The 23,275-nt window shown below is 37.2% G+C and overlaps 1 protein-coding gene across 1 annotated transcript in view; it reads left to right on the top strand.

The window, feature by feature from the left end:
- Positions 1-23,275, top strand: part of HDAC9 (histone deacetylase 9) — a 679,750-nt gene that overhangs the window by 486,599 nt on the left and 169,876 nt on the right. The window contains exon 16 of the mRNA XM_023215947.1: positions 3,590-3,639. Within this exon, the coding sequence (XP_023071715.1) occupies positions 3,590-3,639 (50 nt within the window). The remainder of the gene's footprint in view (positions 1-3,589; positions 3,640-23,275) is intronic.

The following is a 23,275-nucleotide window of genomic DNA, read 5'->3' as shown; positions in this document are numbered from 1 at the left end:
AAATCAATCTAAACATATATGCTCATTTTTTTCCTTCTATTTTAGAAACCAGTCTCTGTACATGCAGATGCTTTACATAAAATACTTCTTTTGCTGCAAATATTGTATAATAAATGTTCTTATTTTAACATGAATCAATAATCCTACCCAACTAACCAAAAAGATGAAGTAAACCAGACATTTTAATTGTCATGATTTTATGAGGTCATAATACTCGAGCATTCAAAAATAGGGGACTGTGTCCATGTCATTATTTTTTAATTGAGTTAAGAAGAAACAAGTACAAAACCTCCCCCACTTTTTAAAAATCTCTGGTCCTAAAGTATAAATCAACTTTCCAACTTTATTGGAACAGGCTGGGCTTGATCAAATTGTGAATATAAACACACATTTGATAGTTGAGAGTGCTCTAAACAACCATTGTTCCACATTTTAAGAGAAAAGACATATTTATAAGATAAATGAAGTTTAAACTTTTGCAACATCAAACTTTTATTTATAAAACATGGCTTTTTTTTTTTCAAGAAATTTGGCACTTTTGAGCAAACCTAATTTTTGTAAAACATTTGATGGGTGTATCATTTTAAAATTTGATGATTTAAAAATGAATTTCCACATATAATTTTAACTTGGACAAAGGTTCCTTTCATGTATGTAGGTGATGAAAGCAGCAAGTATGTATGATTCAATTTTTAAAATTTTAATCTAAGTTAGCCATTTATCTCATTAATTTTGAACATTTGATGTGAAATAATATTCCTACAGTTGATAATCTTAAAGTTAGCATTCTATACATGTGTGGAGTTTCATATACAGTTCTCAGTGATCATTGCAACAATTTCAATATTGTGTGTGGGCTACATGAGTACACAGAAACAGGGATGTTGCATTCCATCAGGTCTTAAGGTCGAGCACTAAATTCAACCGCGTCAACACTTCAAAACTACTTCTCTTTCCCTAGTGTATCCAAAAGTTTATCTAATTTTTCTCAATCTCAGTTTGAAGTGAATAATTCTATTCTTTTAAAAGGTTAACTTTTAATACTTTTTTTGCTTTTTGTGAAATTCGGATGCTTGTGGGTTTTTGTTTGTTTGTATCTGGAAGACCAGGTTGAAGCAGCCATATGTGAATGTATAGAAATTCATAATCATCAAGATGTTTTCTCTCTTTTTATCCACTCGTTTCACTTCCATATATCCTACTACTTCCCCCAGTTCCTCCCAACAGAGATGGGAGATGTCTTTTCTGAGTTAAATTAATGCTATTTCCCTTGATAGTTGTGTTCTAGAGTTAGGAGGAAAGGTTTAAATAAAACTTCAGTATGACCAGACCTATCAGTCTTTGTATCTTGAAAGACATCTATAGATGATAAAATAATTGGATGTGAAAATGAACATCATTTATCTCTTTAAATACTCTAGACCCTGTAAGGTGACATTGAAAAGACATTCTCTCCAATTATTTCTGGTGCAAGGTTTTCCTTAGCATTAATATTCCTGTCGCTCTTATAACCAGTTTCCAGTTGTCTTGTGGCTAGCCAAATTTCAGTGCATTGATAAGACAATATAATTAAAAATAAATCCAGTCAGTTTGGTGAAATAAAAGTTTCTCGCCCATTTCTAAATTTAAAGTATCAATTATATGCCTGTTTTGTATTATGTAAACATTCTCGTAAGTAGTTATTAAATAATAGTATTAAATAAATAAATCCTAAGTAGGATAGTTATTTTGCTAATTCTCTTGGGGGTTAATAATTTTTTTAAATTACTCTTAAAAACTAATTTATTGACTGGGCACAGTGGCTCATGCTTGTAATCCCAGCACTTTGGGAGGCTGAGACAGGTGGATCACGAGGTCAGGAGATGGAGACCAGCCTGGCAAACATGATGAAACCTCTTCTCTCCTGAAAATACAAAAATTAGCCAGGCATGGTGACGTGCATCTGTAGTCCCAGCTAACGGGAGGCTGAGGCAGAAGAATCGCTTGAACCTGGGAGGTGGAGTTTGCAGTGAGCTGAGATCTCACCACTGTACTCTAGCCTGGGCAACAGAGCGAGACTCCATCTCAAAAAAAAAAAAAAAAAAATTAACTTACTATGTTATGATATTATCTTCATTCCTGTTTGTTGACTATGAAGAATTCAGAGACTAAAATGTACATATATATTTTAATTTCACACGTGACATATGAATATACTCTTGCAAAATATTCAAGGATACAGATATATTTTTGTTAGAAACAACAACATAAGAAAACTTTACTCCTCCCCAGAAATTTTCATGTGCCTTTTACTGGTGCTAATATTGCAGTTTTAATATTATTTTATGATTTTTAGTATTATTTTTAATTCTGTTGATGTCTCATCTTTTTGTAAAAATAAAGATCTCTTTATAACTAGATGGCTTCATTTGCACATACATTTTTCTTTATCGTTTTTCATATTATAGTAATTGCATTTAAAAAACCAACTCATATGATTTATTGTTTTCAAAACAAACTCTCTTCTGTGACAGTAAAAGCTATTTAGACTTTTACTGACATGACATGTGAATTCTACTACAAACCTGTTTTCAATTTTAATTTCTCATTTCATTGACCATCAATAGAACAAATGAATGGGATAGGTGAATTGGAAATTTGTATCTGTTCTACCACTGAACTGCTGAGGGACATGCTGAAGTCCCTTTAGAACCATTTGACTATGAAATAGAAATGTTCACTGCCTTTCCCCGTGATTACTCCACAGGCAGATTTTAATGTTGAAGATTTAGTAGCAGTTACTACTGTTTTTCTCTATTCATGTAGTAGATAATGTAGAAAATAAAAGTACAGGTAAACAAAATAATTACTAAAAATCCCGTGAAACACCAGTTCTAAGAGATACTCACAGTTCAGTTTGGGGGATATATTTTTAAAGAAGATATTTCATATGGATATTGATGTTGTATAGATCCCCAAATGGGATTATCTGTCATAGTGTACTGTTTAAAAATTGGGGATGTTAGAAGTGGCTTATGGTGTACTTGGCCTCAGCTCTATCTTAAAGTTGATATAGCTACTTATAAGCAGCCATACATAGCTGTGTCTTAAGTAGAAATTAGGAATAAGTCTGTACATTTGAGAAGATAGTTTAATATTTGAAATATTTTTTAAATGACAGTATATGGTGGCATAAACCTTGTAGCTCAAAACATCCCATTAAATGAATATACTCAGTGAATAGCTGAATTAGTTACCATAAATTTAAAAAATTGTAGTGTATAATACAGACATGTAGGCCAACTTAAAAAAAAAATCTTGTGACCCAAATCTCATGAGCATGTGTTTATTCTTGTGGGGCAACAGACTCTATATGCAATAATATTTATATTGATTTGTTTTCAGTTCTTATTTTTGTATACAGATAGGCAGAACAACGATATTCTGAAAATTGACTGTATTGAGTAACTGGGCTGAAGTTCTATTAATTTAATTTTGCATCAAGTGATAAATACCATTTGACATATGGTTATGTGTTAATAAACATTAACATTTTAAGAACTATATAACCCCAATTTATATATGTTTTTTATGTCCTCTTACTCTATAGGTGATGACTCTCAAAAGTTTTTTTCCTCATTACCTTGTGGTGGACTTGGGGTAAGTACAAGTTGGTTTACTGCCTTTAAATAACATAAAATCACAAAAAAATCTTTTTTGATTTATCTATTCAGTTATGTATGAGGTTATTTCTCAGTAAAGGTTATGCTAGACTTCAGGACTGCCTATATAATTTGCAGAGCTAAGTGCCAAATAAAAACATGGCAGCCCTTGTTAAAAAGAAAAAATTCTTAAGAATTTCAAGATGGTGGCAATACAGAATTAAACCAAGAGCAAGGCCCTTCTAACTGTAAGTTCCCATGTGACTGCACAGGTCACCCACTCATGAAGCCAGCTTTGCTAGGCCTTTATATAGCTGGAGAAAAGGTGCTACAAGAGGGTTTAACAGTTTTGCAGCTGAATTCCATTTTCACTAGAATCACATTGAGTATGCACATGCATTATATTCCTGGTGAAAATGGCATAGACATCACAAAGTGTTTTGCATTATGGGACATTTTTTTTTGTGAACCCTTTGGGGACATTTTTATCTTCAATAATTAAGGTAAGTGTTTTGACTCAACACATTTAGACCACATTTCAAGGACACATTTGTTAGAACCCAGCAACACATAAAGAAAAATGTCTACATTTTTGTAGATGACTAGAACATACCCTATAACCTGAAATCTATTTAAAGTTAACCCTTACCAGTGACTAATCCTGTAGAACTAAGTGTTATGTTAGAACAACATAATTCTAGGCAAAGTTTTCAAAGACTAAGGTATTTAAGTCAATTAAATTGACTTGATGCTAAAGGGAAAGAACAAAACTAGTCACATGTATATCATGTTTTAAACAATTGTTTTGCTAGAACTAAATTTGATGCAAAGAAATCTCGAATATTTTCAGCTTATTCTATCATTTTGATGATGCCAGATTTAGTGAGTTGTAGCCTTTTATTCCTTTGTCTATGATTCTGCCGGTTCTGGAAAACAGTATGGTAGCTATATCCATTTGCCTCTGTGTGGACTGTACAGTTTGCCAACAAACTGAGTCCCAAAACAACCTTGTGAAATAGTCATTGTTATTAACACCATTTTGCAGATGAGAAAGTGAAGGCTGGGAGAAGCTAAGTTATTTTCCTGAAGTCACACAGTAAAGAGTAAAAAGCTGAAAGTATGGGGGTGATGTACACGTCTTTGTCGAGGAGTTCCAAAAGAGCTTTCTGGACACTTGCATGGCTTTCGTCTTTAACAAACTAGCCTCAGCTTCCCCCTGCTCCCTCTGGGTCAGCAGTGCAGCAGTGTGGCTGATGTGGTATAACCCCTTTGTGACAGCTCACCAGTGACTTTTGCTTTTTGACCACCAGCATAGGACAGTCATCATCCCACATTAATCCTTGCTCATTTTTAGCCAACCTCCTGTGGAGCTGGGAGCTTGCAAAATCATTCTGGAAAGCAGAGGATAAGCTGACTTTTGAAATGGGTTTCACTGGCTTTGTGCTTATTTTCAACATCTCAAATGGCTGTTTTATGAGAATGGCTGCCTACCTGTAAAAGGGGCAAAAAATGAAACAAACCTAATGACTATTTAGTGGGAACAGCTATGTGGAGGAAATCAATGCTATTAAAAGGGTGGCAACCATCAAACCCCACTCATTTAGAAGTATAGATGATCCCCGAGTTATGATGGTTCAATTTATGATTTTTTGATTTTATGATGGTGCAAAAGTGATATGCATTCAGTAGAAACCATACTTTGAATATACAGTCATTCTATTTTTCACTTTCAGTACAGTACTCAATCAACTACATGAGATGTTTAACACTTTATTATAAAATAGGCTTTGTGTTAGATGCTTTTGCCAAACTGTAGGCTAACGTAAGTGTTTGGCATGAATAAGTTAGGCTAGGCTAAGCCATGATGTTTGCTAGGTTAGGTGTATTAAATTCTTTTCTGACTTAGGACATTTTCAAATTTCAATGTGTTTATCAGGACTCCATCATAAGTCAAAGATCATCTGTATATTTAATATGACCCAGGACTGAATTGAGGCCATTCCCCAGGACTCACCTCCCAAATCTGACCTGGGATGTGCTTTTAATTCACTATCCCTTCAGTGTGAAGTTCCTCTACTCAACCGCTCTAAACCCAAATGGACTTCTTATTTCTCACCTAGAACTGCTTTAGTAAACTCTTCAAAATGACCAAGGAATGAATATCGGCTGCTTCCTCTGGACCAGTATATTAAACATAATGCACAGTGCACAGTGTGGGTCATAGAGTAAGTCCTTAGTAATGTCCCCAGAGCTGACCTCACCTGGATGGTGGCAGCAGTGGTGGTGGATAAATCTGGGGGTAGGCCGGCAGAGGCAGAAGAAGGAGCCCTGCATTGTTAATTTGACTCTATCAGTGCTGGAGAAGGTTGGAGAAGAGGTGATGCTTATGTAGGTCAGGGTGGGTGTGAATGTGTGTGTGTGTGCATGTGTGTGTGTGTGCAAGTTTGCACTTGCTGATGCTCTTGTGAACTAGTTTGACTCAGCATTTTTGTTTACAGGAATAAAGTAGTTTTCTTAGCCTTTCAAAAGCCATCTTGCCTTCTCAGATTTTTGGTTTTGGTACAAGTCCTAGGAGAAACCCTGGGTCCTCTGGATTTAAGCCAGTCTAAATTTTCGCCTTCAGGACAATCCCAGACAGATTAGCTATACAAAAGATCCCCAGTATAATCTCAGAGGGCCCCAACTTGGCAACATGGGAGCACCCTGGAGATTTTGGAAATTACTGAAATGACTTTTGTCTTGAGACACGGTTCTGTCTCAAATTACCTAAGATTGACCTGATGGTTTCCATTCTGAAATACTCAGTGATCCCCAATTGTTAAAGTAACAATGAAGTAATATATAACTTCATTCTAAGGGGGTTTAATATATACCTACAGAATACTGATGGGTTAATTGGCTTTAGAGGACACTACCTGGGACATTATGAAATCAGAATGTCTGATTAAAATTAAAATTTTAATCTCTACTTCTCATTAAAATTCCCCCTAAACTTGCACATGGTAATTTAGTGTTGGTCAAGCAGCTCAGTGGATGAACGATATTTAAGGTGCTGTGAAATGTGCTCTCCAGAATTGCATTTCGAGCAACAATGTCAAGGTTTCTGAATTCCTTTGTGTTTGCTTTTCATTTTGTTCAGTTATTATGGCATGACTCATTTCTCATTACTGTGTGATTGCACTGCAAGAAAATGCACCAGTTGAAACGAACATTTGACCAAATCCCAGGCCTTGGTCATTGTGTAGTAAAATAGATAATTAAGGGACTCTGAAAACAAGAGCCAGTGCAGGATCACTTCAGTTCTCACTCCTCAGGGTATATCACTAAAAATAGTGATCATTTGCCTGGCCATCTGACCTGCTGCTGTGTGAAGAAATCTTGAAGTCATTTCTCAGCCTCATTTTCCCCTCTTCACTTGATAGGCCACAGAAAAACCCACAAAAGCAAGGACGAGCAGGCTTTTATGATAATGTCGTCATCAGCTCCCAGCTTCAAACGCTTCTGCGGCTTTTGAGTTGTCATTTATAACTTGGAACTGAATCGACCCATAATTCCCCTGATACACTTAGAGAAATTGATAACAGACTCTGCGCTTCTTTTATGGCTCAGAGGAGGCAACTCCAATCACATCACTATTGGCAGGCAATATTATTTTTTGACATGGTTGTAAAAGTATAAAAGGGCTTATGGCATTTGTTTAGATGAGGAATGGGCTCTCAAGCTGTGCTGGGGTTTACAGGACCAGATCAGTGAGAAGCAAAGGGAATATGATGTTTGCAAACAGGATATGATTTTATATAAGTTTGGGTTTCATGCTCTGTTCCCTGGGGAAAGCCCTGCAGACAGCAGAGAATTCCACTTTTATCCTACAACAGACAAGCTCCCAGGGCCAAAAGGCAGAAAAATAAACGTGGTCAATGGGCAGTGTCAGACCCTTGATTGGAAGAGGAGGAGCTGTGGACGAGGGAGCACAATCCCCTAAGAGGAATGAGGATTTGCAGGGCATGGGCAGAACTGGGACCTGCCTAAGTGGTTGAAGATAGGCAAAAAGAAGCTCTAAAAGGTTTAGCGAAGGCACCTTCTCCAGCAGCGACTCAGTCCATCTGTGAACACAAAGCTAGCTTTTTATTCCGACTTTTACTCTGTTCATATTCTGTTTGATTACACCTAGATCTGACACACTTCGGAACGTCATTTTCGTGACTGGGGAAGGGGAGATGGGGAGAAGGATTAGGTGATCGTGAGAGGGTGGTAATTTAAGGCCAATTTGAATTGCCCTGAGGTTTTCTGCAAACATTTCAGTTGTATACCAACTATACTCACTATGCGAGAGGCAGATTTGGATGAAATGTCTTAAATTTTCTTTTATCTTGTCAGAATTAAAATGTAAGCTCTCCCTTCTTATTTATAAATTTATAGATATATGTGTGTATATACATATATATTCACACACAAGAAATATTGCATATATATACACACACATAATCAGGGGAAAATTGTATTTTATACCACGTGTATATCTTCCTATTATTTTTCTAATTATTACACCACATTGGTTTTTCACATTTATTCTTCCCAGTACCAGTAAACAATATTCTAGTGGCCAGCCCTACAAAGAGCTGCTCTGGTGTTTCCCTCTCTATTATAATACTAGGGAATGGATTTGTTTTATGACCAAATCTATGGACATATAGTTAAACTTCATGTGACAAAACTTGGTTAATAATACATTTTACTGCTCTGATTTAGGATGGTCATCTTTGAAATAGAACCAATATTTTCAAAGCCATAATGTGTGCCATCAGATGAGGCATGAAGGGCAGGAAGAGTAAGATAAGGCTTGTTGTCGATGACTAGACAAGGTGCAGCATGCAAAAACCAATGAGATAAGACCACTGCTCTCAATCTCAATTGCTCACAGCCTGGCCATTGGGCTGGTTTAGAAAAAGGCTAAGCTATGAGAGCACAGAGAAGGAAGCTTTTAAAACAGCAAAGAAAGAAGAGGGGTATGGAAATTACTCAAGCAGTTATAAGCTAAATCTTCAAGAAGAGTTAGTAATAAATGTGTGTGAGTTGTGTGTTGGGGGTGGTATGAGTACAGGGTCGTGGGAGGCAGCCAGGCATTGACTGTTGAGGCAATAGAACACACCACATTTTTGACAATTGCACCAAGCTGTTGCCAATTAGTAGAGAATTTTTTTTTTCGTCCAAAAAAGGTTTTCGTCCATAAACCTTCTGTTTATGCCAAAACTTTGCATATTCCTGAGGTTTTGATATTGACTTAGTAACCTCTTTCTTCATATGTTATTTCCACCCAATTATCCTGAGCAAGCACAATGCCTTTTGTTACATCAGCAGAAAGAGGAGGGGATAGCATCTGTTTCTCACATGCAATAATCAGGCTAATATTGACTTCCCTCCTATTAATGTTCAACTCAAACCTGGCTTGCAATCAGTACTTCATTTCCTCCACTATTGCTATCAAAGAGTTATCACAAACTTTTTCCCTCCAGCACAATAAAAGGATCCACCTTGATTTGGAATCTCCCTTTTTTGTATCTCCTCTTCCTAATTGTATTTGGATTTTCATCAGTTTCAGACTTGATGCAATTAATACTAGCAAGAACACCCCATGGCACCTGGCAAAATTAAAACTGATAAGCCACCTTAATGAAACTGAGAATTTAGTTTCATGCTGAAAATTCTATAAAAAGATTGTGTTGCCTCAGACTTGGAAAAAATTGTATGAAATATTGTTAAAATCAGGGAATTCCTTCTAAATTGCAAAGGAAGTTTCCAGTATTGCATAGATTATGCTAATTGTGTATACTCAATAACAGTTGTCGGGATGTAGACAACACTCCCTACAGAGACATGCATGTATACATTATTCTGCGTATGGGACAAAATGTGAAAATGTATAGAATCATTAAGCATCCAATGCCCATTGCAGAAAAGAAGAAAATGAGAGAAGAAAACCTTAATTTTCTCCTTAAGTCACTTAGTTGCAGCATCTCATCTGTGATTAAATTCTTTCAGTTGCTTTGACATTACGGCTAAGTACAACAAGATGCATTTTGAAATAAGAATACTTCATTTTCTTGTTTAAAGTAAACATGAATATCACAAAGCTGTTAAAATTCTTCTGTTGCCAAAATGAAAAGCTAAAAAAATGCCATCATCAAAGATTTATGTGTGTTTTTTACATTACTGGGGCCATAAGACCTATTTTTATTTAAAAAATGTATATACACATACGCACACACACATGTATAAAAGCAACTATGTCTACCAAAGTAATGTCAATAACAGAGAGGAAGAAAACGATTGTGAACATCGAGACAAGAAGAAATTGAGCCTTAGGCTCTGTAGTTGCTGAAGGTAAACGGATTTGACGAACTTTAAATTTATATCTAACTTAGAAGATCTATGGCTCAATTAAATAAAAACTGAGAAAGTAAAACATACTTGAATAAATTTGAAAATATGATCATCTACTGATTGCTACTTCTGACTGCCAAGGAGACGTAAGGCTTAGATCAAATGAAAATTTAGAGTAGACAAAGGAAAGGGGACTACGTAAAAAAAAAAAAAAAAAAAAAAGAATACTTGTAACAGCCTGAAATGCAGCTACATTCAGGCCCACCTAAGCTTTTCATTTTAATGTGAAGTAACAGCATTTGTATTTTTCATCTGTCATATTTCCACTCTGAATAGTTAGTTCAGATCTAGATATTAACCTCCGTAACAAACTAATATCCAATAATTAAAACTGATGTGTCATTATTGGATTTGTCTTTGTGAAGTGTTTTAACCACAAATTTAGTAAAGCATCACTTCTAAACTTTCATTAATGGAGAACAATAGTGTTTTTTCAACATTCAAAACCAAAATAAATCAGCTCACTGAATGCTTGAGCCATAAGCAGGTAGTTTACAGTGGAATCCTCAGGATTTAATCATTCCCCAACTTAAGAAAAACCCATAGCTTCTAAGTTTTAGACTAGCAGTGTCATTATTGCAAGACTGTCTTAACTTTAAATATAAAATAATAAGTAAAATAAAGGAATTAAATGACTAAGCAGTGATTCTCTTAGCAATAGAGCATGTGTTGAGTCATTGTTTCTATGAAGACTGATAAGATTATTAAAGGACCAATATATTTGATATTTATATGCACCTGAAATCATTTGGTAAATGTATTCTGTTATATTCCAAATAATATGATTTATATCATCTCTAATTGATATTTACTGTAGATACAAACAGACATTCCTTGGAAACATTGCAGATTCAGTTCCAGAGCAACACAGTAAAACAAATAGCACAATAAAGTGAGTCACACCAATGTTTTGTTTCTCAGTGCATACTAAACTTATGTTTACACTATCCTGTAGTCTATTAAGTGTACGATAGCATTATATCTTTAAAAATGTACATAATTTTAAAACTAGGTTAAAAAATGTTAATGATCATGTGAACCTTCAGTGAGTGGTAATCTTTTTGCGTGTGCAGGGTTTTGCTTCAATGTTGAGGGCCTTACTCTGGATAAAGCTTTGGCTTAAGGGAATGTGGTTGGGTTGGTCTTCTGTCTAGACCACTCAAACTTTCTCCATATCAGCAGTAAGCCTGTTTCACTTTCATAGTATTTGTGTATTCACTGCAGTAGCGCTTTTAGTTTCCTTTAAAAACTTTTCCTTTGCATTCACAACTTGGCTACCTGTTCGGCACAACAGGTCTGGTTTTTGACCTTCTCAGCTGTCAACATGCCTTCCTCACTAAGCTTAATCATTTCTAGCTTTTGACTGAGAGTGAGAGATGTGCAACTCTTCCTTTTACTTGAAGACTTAGAGGCTATCATAGGGTTATTAACTTGTCTAATTTCAATATTCTTGAATATTAGGGAATAGGGAGGCCTGAGAAAGAAAAGATGGAGGAAAGACTAATTGGTGGAGCAGAAATCACACACAACCTTTATCAATTAAGTTCACTGTCTTATATGGGCATGATTCATGATGCCCCCAAACAATTACAATAGTAATATCAAAGACGACTGATCACAGATGTGCATAAAAATAAAATAGTGATGAAAAACTTTTGAAATAGTACATGAAATACCAAAATGTGACACAGAGACAGGAAGTGAGTACGTGCTGCTGGAAAAATGACGCCCATAGACTTGCTCAATTTGGGGTTGCCACAAACCTTCAATTTGTAAAAAATCAAACTATCTGAAAAGTGTAACAAAGTGAGGCACAGTAAAACCAGCTGTGCCTGTATAGATCCTCCTGACGATCTGTAAGCACCTCTCAAAATGACTTGTTTCATTTTGAAATTTGACCATTTAAGAAATAAAAACCAAGGCCTATAAGTAGTGAAATTCTTTGCAACTAAATCAATTGCTTTTCTCTCCTTAATCTATTGCCTCTTTTTAAAGACAATATACCATCCTTTCATTCATTGTTAAATAAACATGTAGTGTCCCATGTGCCAAGTATGTACCGTCCTATGCTAAGTATAAAGCAACATGTAGACTCACATTTTTTCACAGTTTTTTTATCCTTTTCAATTCCCACTCATGTATCTTACCATACTTATCACTTAGACTCTGCGTTGATTTTCTTCTATTCGTGTTTGTCAACTCTGGTGGGAATTGCCTGGGAGTTCATAGGAATAAGGAGAGAAGATAATCAGAATATCCACACTCAGTTGAACAAGACTAAAATTCAGTTATCTAATGAAATATTTCTAAAGATGACCTTCTTGTCTCAGCTTTCTTTGATGGAGGCATCCAATTTATTTTGTTTGTTTGAGACAGGGTCTCGCTCTGTTGCTTGGGCGGGAGTGCAGTGGCACAATCACAGCTCATTGCAGCCTCAACCTCCTGGGCTCCAGAGATCCTCCTGCTTCAGCTTCATTACAAGCTAGGACTACAGGCACACACCACCACATTCAGCTATCTTTTTTTCTTTTTTCTTTTGTAGAGATATGGTCTCACTGTGTTGCTCTGGCTAGTCTCAAACTCCTTGCCTCAAGCAATCCTGCCACCTTGTCCTCCCAAACTGCTAGGATTACAGGCCTAAGCCACTGTGCCTGGTAAATTCTCATTCCAAGAGCTAGGAAGTGCAGTATCCAGCATCAGTACACAACTCCATTAATAGCAAATGTGGAAGAAATTCAAAGACCAGTGCTCACTGGTGCAGATGATTCTCTGTGCTTCTGAACTTCCTATACTCACAATTTCCAATGGTTTTCACAACTTGGGACAGAATTCATTTGCTCACTTATTTAGTAATTTATTTACACAGCAAATGGTTATTGAATGCTTATTGTGTGCCAGGACCTGCAAATACAGTATTGAACAAAACAGAAGATGTTTTATCCTACCGGAACTTACATTCCAGTTGGGGAGACAAATAAGCAAGAATGAATGACTTTAAATATATGTGCATGTATGTGATGCTGATGAATGCTATAGAGAAAGGAAGCAAGGAAGGGGTGTGGAGTCTTGCAGGGTTGGGGAAGAGAACTAGTGGTTAATGGGAAGTGTTGCCTTTTGGATATTGGAATAGACAGGTGAGGGGTGACCTGGGAGTCCTGGTTTCTTGTGGTGACTGACCTAAAGAGGGGTACAGAGAATAATGAGATCCATACTGAGGGTGCAAAGCTGAGTGGTAGGGAAGCAAGGAAAGTTCAGGAGGTGGGGAAGAGGCATACCCAAACTGCTCAGAGTTTGGGGACCCCATCTCACTCTCACTGGTGAAGATGTGGACATCTAGAGGTACGGTTGTTCTATTCAGAACACATAGAGCTTCTGGTCTTCCTTCTAACAACTGGATTGAGGTGTGGCAATAGGTGAAGAGGGGGCAAGTTGAATTTCTAGGCACACCCTGAGATCCTGACATTTCTCTTCAGTGCTGGCTATGGAGGTATGGAGAAGGTTGGGGGTGGGGACACACATATCCAGGCACTCAAAGATTTGGGACTCAATAGCAGGTGCCGGACTATACGATATCTCTCTGGGTAGTTCTAGATATTAGCAGCACTGTGTGCTTTGGGGTTCCAAGTCCCTGGAAGGTTACGTGAACATACTTTTCTTTTTAAATTGGGCAGCTGCAAATTATATACAGCACTCCAACACCTGCCCATTTTCAAGTCTAATAAAAATGTCCTGACGTTTGCATGACCTTTGCAAGTGGGTTTTTTTTTTCTTCCTTGTGCATTTTAGTGTCTTCTTAAATGACATTGTCACATTGGGGCCTCAGTTGCTCTGGCTGATCCATCCTGATTTATGTTTGAACTGGGAGATTTGGGATAACTGATTTGTTGGTCCCATTGTGTTGGTGCGTAGAATGGGCCAAATAATGATGACGTATCAATTTCCATATGCCCAATTTCCTGTTGTATGTATGTAGTGCAAGAGAGATAAAAGTCTGAATTCCAGGGTATTCTTACTATTGACAAACAGTTTCTGATCCTCAGCATCTTCAATATTAAATGAATAGAATCAATTAGAAAAAAAAAAAACTTGGCTAAATTTTTAGGAACGTGCTTTAACCATTTAAGCAAAATAATATAATTCTCGGCTTTGACCCCAGTGGTATTCAGAGGATTGACCTTAATGATGGGATTATTCATCACGTAAAGGGACAGGTAAGGTACCATAGATTAGGTCAGGCAATAGAGAATCCTATAAAACGTACCCTCCTGATTCTCACAGAACCAAGAGGGCTAATTCACAGCCTCACAGCAGAGACTAGCCATTCTTTACACAAATGTTCCAATGATAACCTGCCTCAATTTCTTTTAAACCTCAAATAATCCCAGAGGTCTTATTGCTAAAGATGCAGTGAGGTTTCCTATACTACAGAAAAGGAAACAAAGGCTCAGAGAGGTGAGTAACTTTTCAGGTCACAGAATTAGTAGGCCGTGAAGTAAAGAGGGCCTGATTCCCAAGCTTTTAACCACAATACTATGCACACACAGCACAACTCACCATAATTTCAACCTCATATGATTGTCAACACTCCTTTCCCAAGTGAGAATAGCCCTAGCCATAAGAAAAAAACAACTGCTATTTTTGCCAAGAGCATTCTCTTTTTTATTGAAATTCCTATGAAGTATTAAATCCATGCACTCAAACATCATCAATTTTGGGTAAAAAAAAATTACACAGCTGTACACAGTATTTCAACCCTAACTAGAACACTGAAAAGTCTCTGTCCTTGGACCAAACCACTGTGGGATGAGATAGAGAGAATCTCCTTTCACACACCTACTGAGTCAGAGTTAATTTTATTAAGCTGCACTCTGGAGGAATGAGGCTCTAATGTGCACTGTCCAGTGAATAAAAGGAGTGGCATATTACGAAGTACCCTTTACACATTGTGGACATCAGATTAAATGAAGAAACAGGAGGAAAGTACTAGCGTGGTATTTCTTGGCTCTGTCTCTAACTCAGTCTTGGTAGAACTGACCGGTAGTTCACTGAAATTTGATAACAACAATAGGGACTCTCAAATTCCTTTACTGGCCACGTAACCCACAGGAATCCATATATTACTTGGTAAATCTATGAGTCCCCCGATCTTAAGTAAGGATCCTTAGAGTCTGAAGATGTAGCCCTTTCACCAGAGCAAACATATTCCTCTCCTTATTCTTGTTACTGGCAAGTAAATAGTGAAAGGGAGATTTTTCTGAAGATAAAGAGTGACTAGAAATTGCACAGGCAAGGTCAATGATGCTGCCAGAAAGCAGTTGATCATACCGGGAGATGGTTTGTGGTAGAGCATTAATGATCACGGCATGCCCCTTTTCTCCTCCAGCTGCCACATTAATAGTTCACGCCTTCTTTCCATATGGAATATCAGTCACAGTATTCATTCATCATATCCATGGCTTTACTTGGAATCTGAACGTCTTCCCTGTAGCTGCTCTGTTTCTTTTTCATCTCACCATGACTAAAGAAGCTAAGGTGTGGGCATTATAACCTACAAGTGATCCCAAAGGAATGGGCTGTCATTCATGTCTTCCTTCCAGTGTTGAACAAAAGAGAGAAAGCATGTGGGTTCACCCACCCATTGTCATCATAAATCCATCCCAGCTCCATTTCAAGACTCTCAGGGTTTCAGCAGAACAGCTAACATGAAATGAATATATACATTCAAGGAGTTGGTATGTTGTATCACAAGGGAAAAGGGAGAACACCCATTATTACAGACTCAGAGCTGATTGAAAAAGAATGCAATAAAGAGTATCAGAGGTTCTCAGACCAGAATGATGATTCTCATTGTTATCCCACAGGAGGAGAAAAGGGACAGTCACTCAGAGTTAGAGAGAGCTCTAGAAGTTTCGAAGTGTTGACACCTAAGTGTCCACAAAAGTGCTCAGAATAGTTTTATGATTTTAGGAGAAGTATCCTTCTGCCCAGCCCGAATTTGAGAAATCAGCAATGCAAAGGCTATGTTAATTACTATTTCACTTATCTGAGACTCGGTTTCTTTATCTATGAAATAGGGCTAAGCAAGGCTCCCACATGGCATTATTGTGAGGATCAAATGTGAGAGTGTAGGTTATCACTGGCAACTATATATGGAAATGAGCACTTCGCCACCCTGTGGGATCACTTTGAGTAGATTCAGGTCTGCAGAGGGTAAACAGACTCCCTGATTTAAAGGTTCTCGAAAGCCCTGCAACCCTGAGGTCTCACCTGGCCTATCTATCCAACTAATGGTCTACCATTAGAATCAAGGCACTGCAGGAAGACTAATAAAGGGAGGGAGGACATTGTTTTCAGAAGTCCCAGTGATTAAGCATCTAGGCAGAGAACCTTCATTTAGGAACTCCAGAATCTGGATTCAAATCTTTACATTGTCACTGTTCCAAAAGTGCTTTTTCAACTCTAAAGTGCAGATTCCAATTCAGCAGGACTGAATGGGAGCTGAGATTCTGCATTTCTCATAGCACTCAGGGATGGCATTGCTGCTCATCTGTGTACCACATTTTGAGTGGTAAGATCCTGTAAGACCATGAACTCACAAATCATTGAAATTACTGGGCCTCAGTTCCTTCATCTATGAAGTAAGGTGATAAATGAAATGTGATTTATTGTCTTCTCTGGGGATCAAATATGTCATTACTGTGTGATAGTACTTTATCCAAATTTAAAACAGCTTTTTACAAAATTCATTTTTCTTCAGAGATCAGATAGCAGGCTCTCATTAGCTTGTCACTGGGGATCTTGTTGACTTAAGTCTTACGCAGTCTGTCTCCCTTGGGAAAATAGTGAGTGGGGAAGCTTCTGTGAGAGACAGGGGTGATGCATGACAATAGAGATCCAGGGCACTGGGGACACCACAGATGTTGCTGGATGATTCAGTGAAGAAGCAACATTGTAAGGTGATGCACCAAAGGAAGCACCAAATGCTGACAAGCAAGAGCTGGGAGGCTAAACATGGTGCTAACTGAAGACCAGAGAAGCAGTCATCACTACATTATGGATGTATTGCAGGGCCCAAACAGGGGTGGTGTTTGTAGTTTAGAAGTTTAGCTACAGTAAAGCCCTGCAAAGAACAGTATCACTATACGATTCTTTTGTTCTCATCTGTTAATTCATTCCCTCGACAAAATTTGTTAAGCATCTATTATGTGTCAGACCTTGAAGACAGAGCAGTAAAGACAGGCACTCATAACCCTATGCCTATGACACTTGCACTAGCTCTCATTGCCCATCATGTTCTAAAGAACATACAGGCCGGGCGCGGTGGCTCACGCCTGTAATCCCAGCACTTTGGGAGGCCAAGGCGGGCGGATCATGAGGTCAGGAGATCGAGACCATCCTGGCTAACACGGTGAAACTCCATCTCTACTAAACATGCAAAAAAATTAGCCGGGCATGGCAGCGGGCGCCTGTAGTCCCAGCCACTTGGGAGGCTGAGGCAGGAGAATGGCTTGAACCCGGGAGGCGGAGCTTGCAGTGAGCCAAGATAGCGCCACTGCACTCCAGCCTGGGCGACTGAGCGAGACTCTGTCTCAAAAAAAAAAAAAAAAAAAAATGAATGTACAACACAGAATATCTTTTTACGGTTCATATCTGTATTTGGCTAGCTAGGGCTATCATAATACAATACCATAGATTGGGTGGCTTAAGCAACAGGAATTAGTTTTCTCAGTCTGGAGCCTAGAAATTCAAATGTTGGCAGATTTGATTTCTCCTAAGACCTCTCTCCTGGGTCTTCGGATGACCTTCTTCTCATTGTGTCCTCACATAGCTTTTCTCTGTTCACACGCATCCCTGCTGTCTCTTTCTCTTCTTGTAAGGACATCAGTCATTTTGTGTTAGGGCCCCACTCTTATGATCTCATTTAACCTTAATTATCTTTTCAAAGGATTTATTGCTGAATACGGTCACATTGGGGTTAAGACTTCAATATATGAATTTTGAGGAAACACAAATTCAGTCCCTAACGATATTAATGTGCAGGGTTGGCTTTGGTTGAAACCACAGCTCTTCATCTCATCAACTATGTAACTTTGGTCAAGTTACTTAACCTCTTTACAGCTCGGTTTACTCTTTTGTAAAGGTGACTAGTAATATATTTATAAAGCTCTCATGAGGAATAAAATAGGTAGTGTTTGTAAAGTGCTTACTGGGGTCCAGCACCTAGTAGGTGCCCCAATCTTACCCACTATGCTATTCTTTAAATACTGACCAAAGATATTTACTTTTTGCTTTCTTTAGGCAATAGATTTGACTGTATTACTTCTTCCTGTGAATCTACTAATAAATTAGGCTTTTCTTTTTCTTGGAACCTCGCAGCTCCCACCCCTTTTCTTACCATTTCCAAAAACAAAATATCTACTGGAATCGTCAGCTTTAACCCTAATTGTAAAGGATCAAGGATAGGAAAATGTTGAGCTTATCAAATACCTCTTAGGTGGGAAAAGGTAATTATTTTGTTTCCCAAAGCAAACACAAAAAGAAATTTGGCATTAGAAGATGAAATTAGGTAATTTTTAAGTTACCAAATCAAGATGCTGTTTGCAGAAATATTTGGTCCACAGTAGATGATTCATTTAAAAAAAATACGCTTTATCTGACACAGTGCAAAAGTTAAAATGATTTTTATTTTATTTTACGGTTAAGCTTTTATACAACATGGCTAAAATGGCACGGAATCAATACTGCAATGAAAAACCTCTGTTTCTTTGTTGAGTCTGCTGTCTGCCAATAGGTTTCTAGGGGCATCTGATCATTATTTAAGCTTAAACTCAATTATTCAGAAAATGCCCTGTAGCCCTAGCATCAGCATTACATAGCAGCAAGACCTTACTAAACTGCTTAGAATTGGGTGAAGAGTTTCATTTCCCAACTTTCAGGGTGAAATGTTCAAGGCATCTGAGGAGGGATAGTGTACCACATTAAACATGCACAGCGCATATGAAACCTGTTCTATTAATGGGCACAATAGTATTACATTTAACTCTGGGAATATTTCCACAAGGAAGCAATGGGCTGCATTTAGATTATACAAAGGAGACTGTGCTTACATTCCTTTTCTTCTAAGTCATTCCCTTCCCATTTTAAATACCTTCACATCCACTTTCAGGACAGGTAGCTTAATTTCTATCATGTGCAGCTTTTCAGAGCATTAGCTTTGTTTCAGGTTCCAATGATTGAGCTATGCTTGATGTGCTTGGAAAAGCCTGCAAAGACCCACATTCATTCAGGAAACTACAGTTGAACTAGATCCATATGTGGCTAGAAAACATGTAGCTTTCTGATTGGAGGTAGTTCCTGGCTTCCAGCATTATCACAGATGATTTTCGTCCTTTGATGTGCTGCTAAATAGAAAGTAATGTTAGAAACAAAATGCGGGGATTTTTTTTCTTAGTTACCATCGTCTGAGAGCTTACTGCTTCCAGCATTGTCTTGTGCTGTGTTAAGCACTATATATGTATTGACTAATTGAATGCTAACAATAATCCTATGAGGAAGGAGTTTATCTCCATTTTTCTTAGGTCTTGGATCAGTGAATGAACTTGCCCATGTTTGAATAGTTTGCAAGTGGAACTGCTGGTTTACAAGGTCTCCAATGCTAAGGCAACAAAATAGATAAAGTGTTAATGCACTAAATGTCGATGATGTCCTTGCTTATGCTACCACCTAAAAGAATGGGATAAAGTAGAGGAGAATTTGTCCAAAGCTTGCTTCCTTTTAATCTCTGTTTAAAAGTATATTTAAAGCCTAACAATTTCTCCAAATCCTGTGGTTATACCAGTCTATAGGTACCAAATTTTGGTGTACGACTCAGACAAATTATTGGCAGTCATTCTTTCTTGGTACAATTTATCTTGATAGGTGTAACTTATTAAAACAATTCCTAAAACATTTATAATTTGACTTCTGGCTTCCCCTTTTCTTTCTATCCTTTTATCCAAATAGAACTCTTTCTTTAAACAGTTTGCAAAGAAAATCATTTCTCTATGAAGTTAATGCTTCTCAAATTATTATGTGGTAAGGGGCAAGGTTTTGTTTACTTACATTTCATTTCCTATCTGTTGTGAAGAAATACTTTTACAAGATGCAATAAATGCAAATTACTAAAAGTGAGATACAAAAAACATAGAACATAAAAACCCCAGTTATTTTTTATTAGATTCAACAGATCATGTCTGGCCTTGTCCTCAGGCACAGGCTGAAATCCTTCAGTAACACACCTCTGTAAGAGTTAGAGGACTTCTACTCTCCCAGGGCACTGCCCTGAGAAACCTCCTTGAATTAAGCTTTGATGGTTACCACACAAGGAATCAACTTAACTAGTTCTGCTGAGACTTTTTTTTTTTTTTTTTTTTTTTTGCCTTTCCCGCTTTAGAATTTTCAAACTTTGTGTAGAAATAAATCACCTTGGGTAGCAGAAGTTATGCACTGCCAGGTCAGAAGCCATATTCAATACATACATAGATTTCTCTTAGCCTGACTGGGGATTTTTAAGTGAATTATTGTCAATATTTAAAGATAGAAAAATTGTATCTAAGTATACAATATTTAGGGCTACTAATAAATATCATGCTATCATTTCCTTAAGAAAAAAATGTTTGGAACTGTGTAGCCACCTTTTAGCTGGGACACAAACACTCCAGTCAACCATAGCTCCAACCAGAGAGCCTGTCCCTCATCCCCAGTTACCTGACATTATGTCTATGCTGCTGCCATTGTGGCTTCTGGAGTCATTTGAACACATGGCTACTTCTTTAGCCCTAAACTGTACCCCTTGTGTATTTGAGTCTTTCCAAGTATTTTTTTTTTTTTTTTTTTTTTTGGTTCTTTGTCCCTGTCTGTGGACTCATGGACATTACTTGATCCCAATATGTATAAGATAATTAATCCCTTTAACACCAAGGAAATCCTGTCCTCTCCTCTCCTCTCCTTTCTCTTTTCTTTTTCTTTTTTTTTTTTTTTTCTCTTTTCTTTTTTCTTTCTTTGCTTTCATGTCTCACTGTGTTACCCAGACTGGCCTCAAACTTCTGGGCTCAAGTGATCCTCCCACCTCAGCTTTCTGTGTAGCTGGGCCTGTAGGCACACACCACCAAAAGCCAGCTCAAGAATTTGTTTTGTTTTTTTACAACCTAGTAAACATTTAAATTATTCCTGATTGAAATCCAAGAAGGCATTTTAAAAGTGAATGTTGCTGTTATTGCTCTCAGTGTGAACAATAAAAGGACAAAGGAAAACTGAAGGCCACTAGGTGCTTGCCCCAGAGGTTTGCAGAAGCACAGAGACTTCTGGATAAGAGGGCACCCAGGAAGCATCTTTATATTCTTGCAAAATCCTGAGTTGGTCATGGATTTTTATCATTTTAATTTATGTTCTTAACTCACAGTGGAATAAAGAAATGATGTAAACAATGGTTTTGAAATATTATACCCATCTCTTGGCTTCTCAGAATCTGTTTCAAAGACAGTGAACAATTAAAAGGATGGGTTACTCAGAATCAGTGCCCACATTTTCACTTAACAGAATGAATCACGGCCACTCAAAGGCAGCAGGCTTTCCATGTACTCCCAGCCTGCCACGTGTGTAGGATGAACCCAACATTCTCATGAACAGCACTTTCTCAAAAACTTGGCTTTTAATAGGTAGCAATTTCTTGTGTGTGTGTGTGTGTGTTTTGTATAGACTCATAAATTATATGATGTTCCTGACTCTTTATTTTGCCAATGATATTATATAATTATCTCTTTTTGAAATCATTAAATAAAATTGCAGTCCTTTCCTTTGGTGTATTAAGCAGTGGTAAGGTGAGAATGAAGCAAAGGAATTGGAAGAACTATGAAGAGTTTTTCCTGGTTCTGTGACTAACGTTTGTGACACTTAAGAAACCAAGGGCAGAACAATGTTTAAAAATAAATGCATAACAGCATTGATTCTTTTCAGTAGACAGAAGTATTTGGACAAACTAAGGGAAAAGACATTGATTAAGGTTATTTTTGGTTGTATACCAAATAAAAAACATGCATCGTAGGATGCGTAGTGGCATTCCTGGCTTCTGTGCACTAGAAGCCAGTAGCACATCTCCCTTACTCAGTCATGACAACAAAAAATGTCTCCAGAAAGTGCCCAATGACCTCTTAGATGCAAAATCACTTTCACTGACAATTACTGCTGTAGCATAATAGCAAACAAATCACAACACTCAAGAAAAGCTCAACTCTTCTAGGAACCACCTGAAACATTTTATTTTAAAAAATATTTTAGCACTTTTAACAGGGTAAGGTTTCAATACCTTGAAAGAAAAAACGTTCTTGCAGGTCTCAGCTAATTTATTTAATTAAAAACTCTTTATACATATATGATTAGAATCTGTTTTTCAAAATATCATTTTATTATTTATTTTACTTTTTGGATTTTGATTTTACTAGCATAAAAACTACTATGGGTAAACAGCTCACACTTTTCTCAGTTCTTTTTCTACCTTCTCTAATTACTAGCTGAATTGCCTCTGAAATTCATATATAAAACTGCTTAATAATAGCATCTACATCAATGGTCACTGTAAGAATTGTATTAGTTACTATGGGCAAAAGCTTTGCATGGTGCCTGGATCTTAGTAAATACTCAATAATTGCTAGATGATAATATTATTGTTATTGTCATTACTATTTCTAAATAAAAAGAAAATAACTTTATAGAGTAGGGAAATATACAATAAAACTGAAAATGTGGACTGTTAAATTTTAGTTTTCAATTACTTTCTCTATGTATTTTCTGAATTGCATTCTGCTATGACTGAGTAAATAAGATCATGTTTCTGCTATTCATGTTTCCTAAGTTATGTTTAACTCAGCATGCATCCTTTTTATCCCTTGTTCTGGATCACCACTAGTAAGAGAGATCGCAACATGTTATTCTTCTTTTAAATGTGAACAGCATTATGTAGTAGCTACATTTTAATAAATAGATGTATAACTAGGGCTTTACTGGCCCTAACTCTTTAACCTCTTGCAGTTCCTCCATGCCTCCACAGAGAGAGCATCTTCCTAATTATTTTAGGAGCCTCAGGTAATGCCTAATGTGAATAGTACCATATGCTTCTGAATGCAAGATGTTTTTCCCATCGCCCCTTCCTTCCTTCC

This window comes from Piliocolobus tephrosceles, chromosome 8 (assembly GCF_002776525.5).
Source record: "Piliocolobus tephrosceles isolate RC106 chromosome 8, ASM277652v3, whole genome shotgun sequence".
NCBI lineage: Eukaryota > Metazoa > Chordata > Mammalia > Primates > Cercopithecidae > Piliocolobus > Piliocolobus tephrosceles.
The sequence above is the reverse complement of the archived record's forward strand: the minus strand, read 5'-3'. Positions and strand labels throughout refer to the sequence as shown.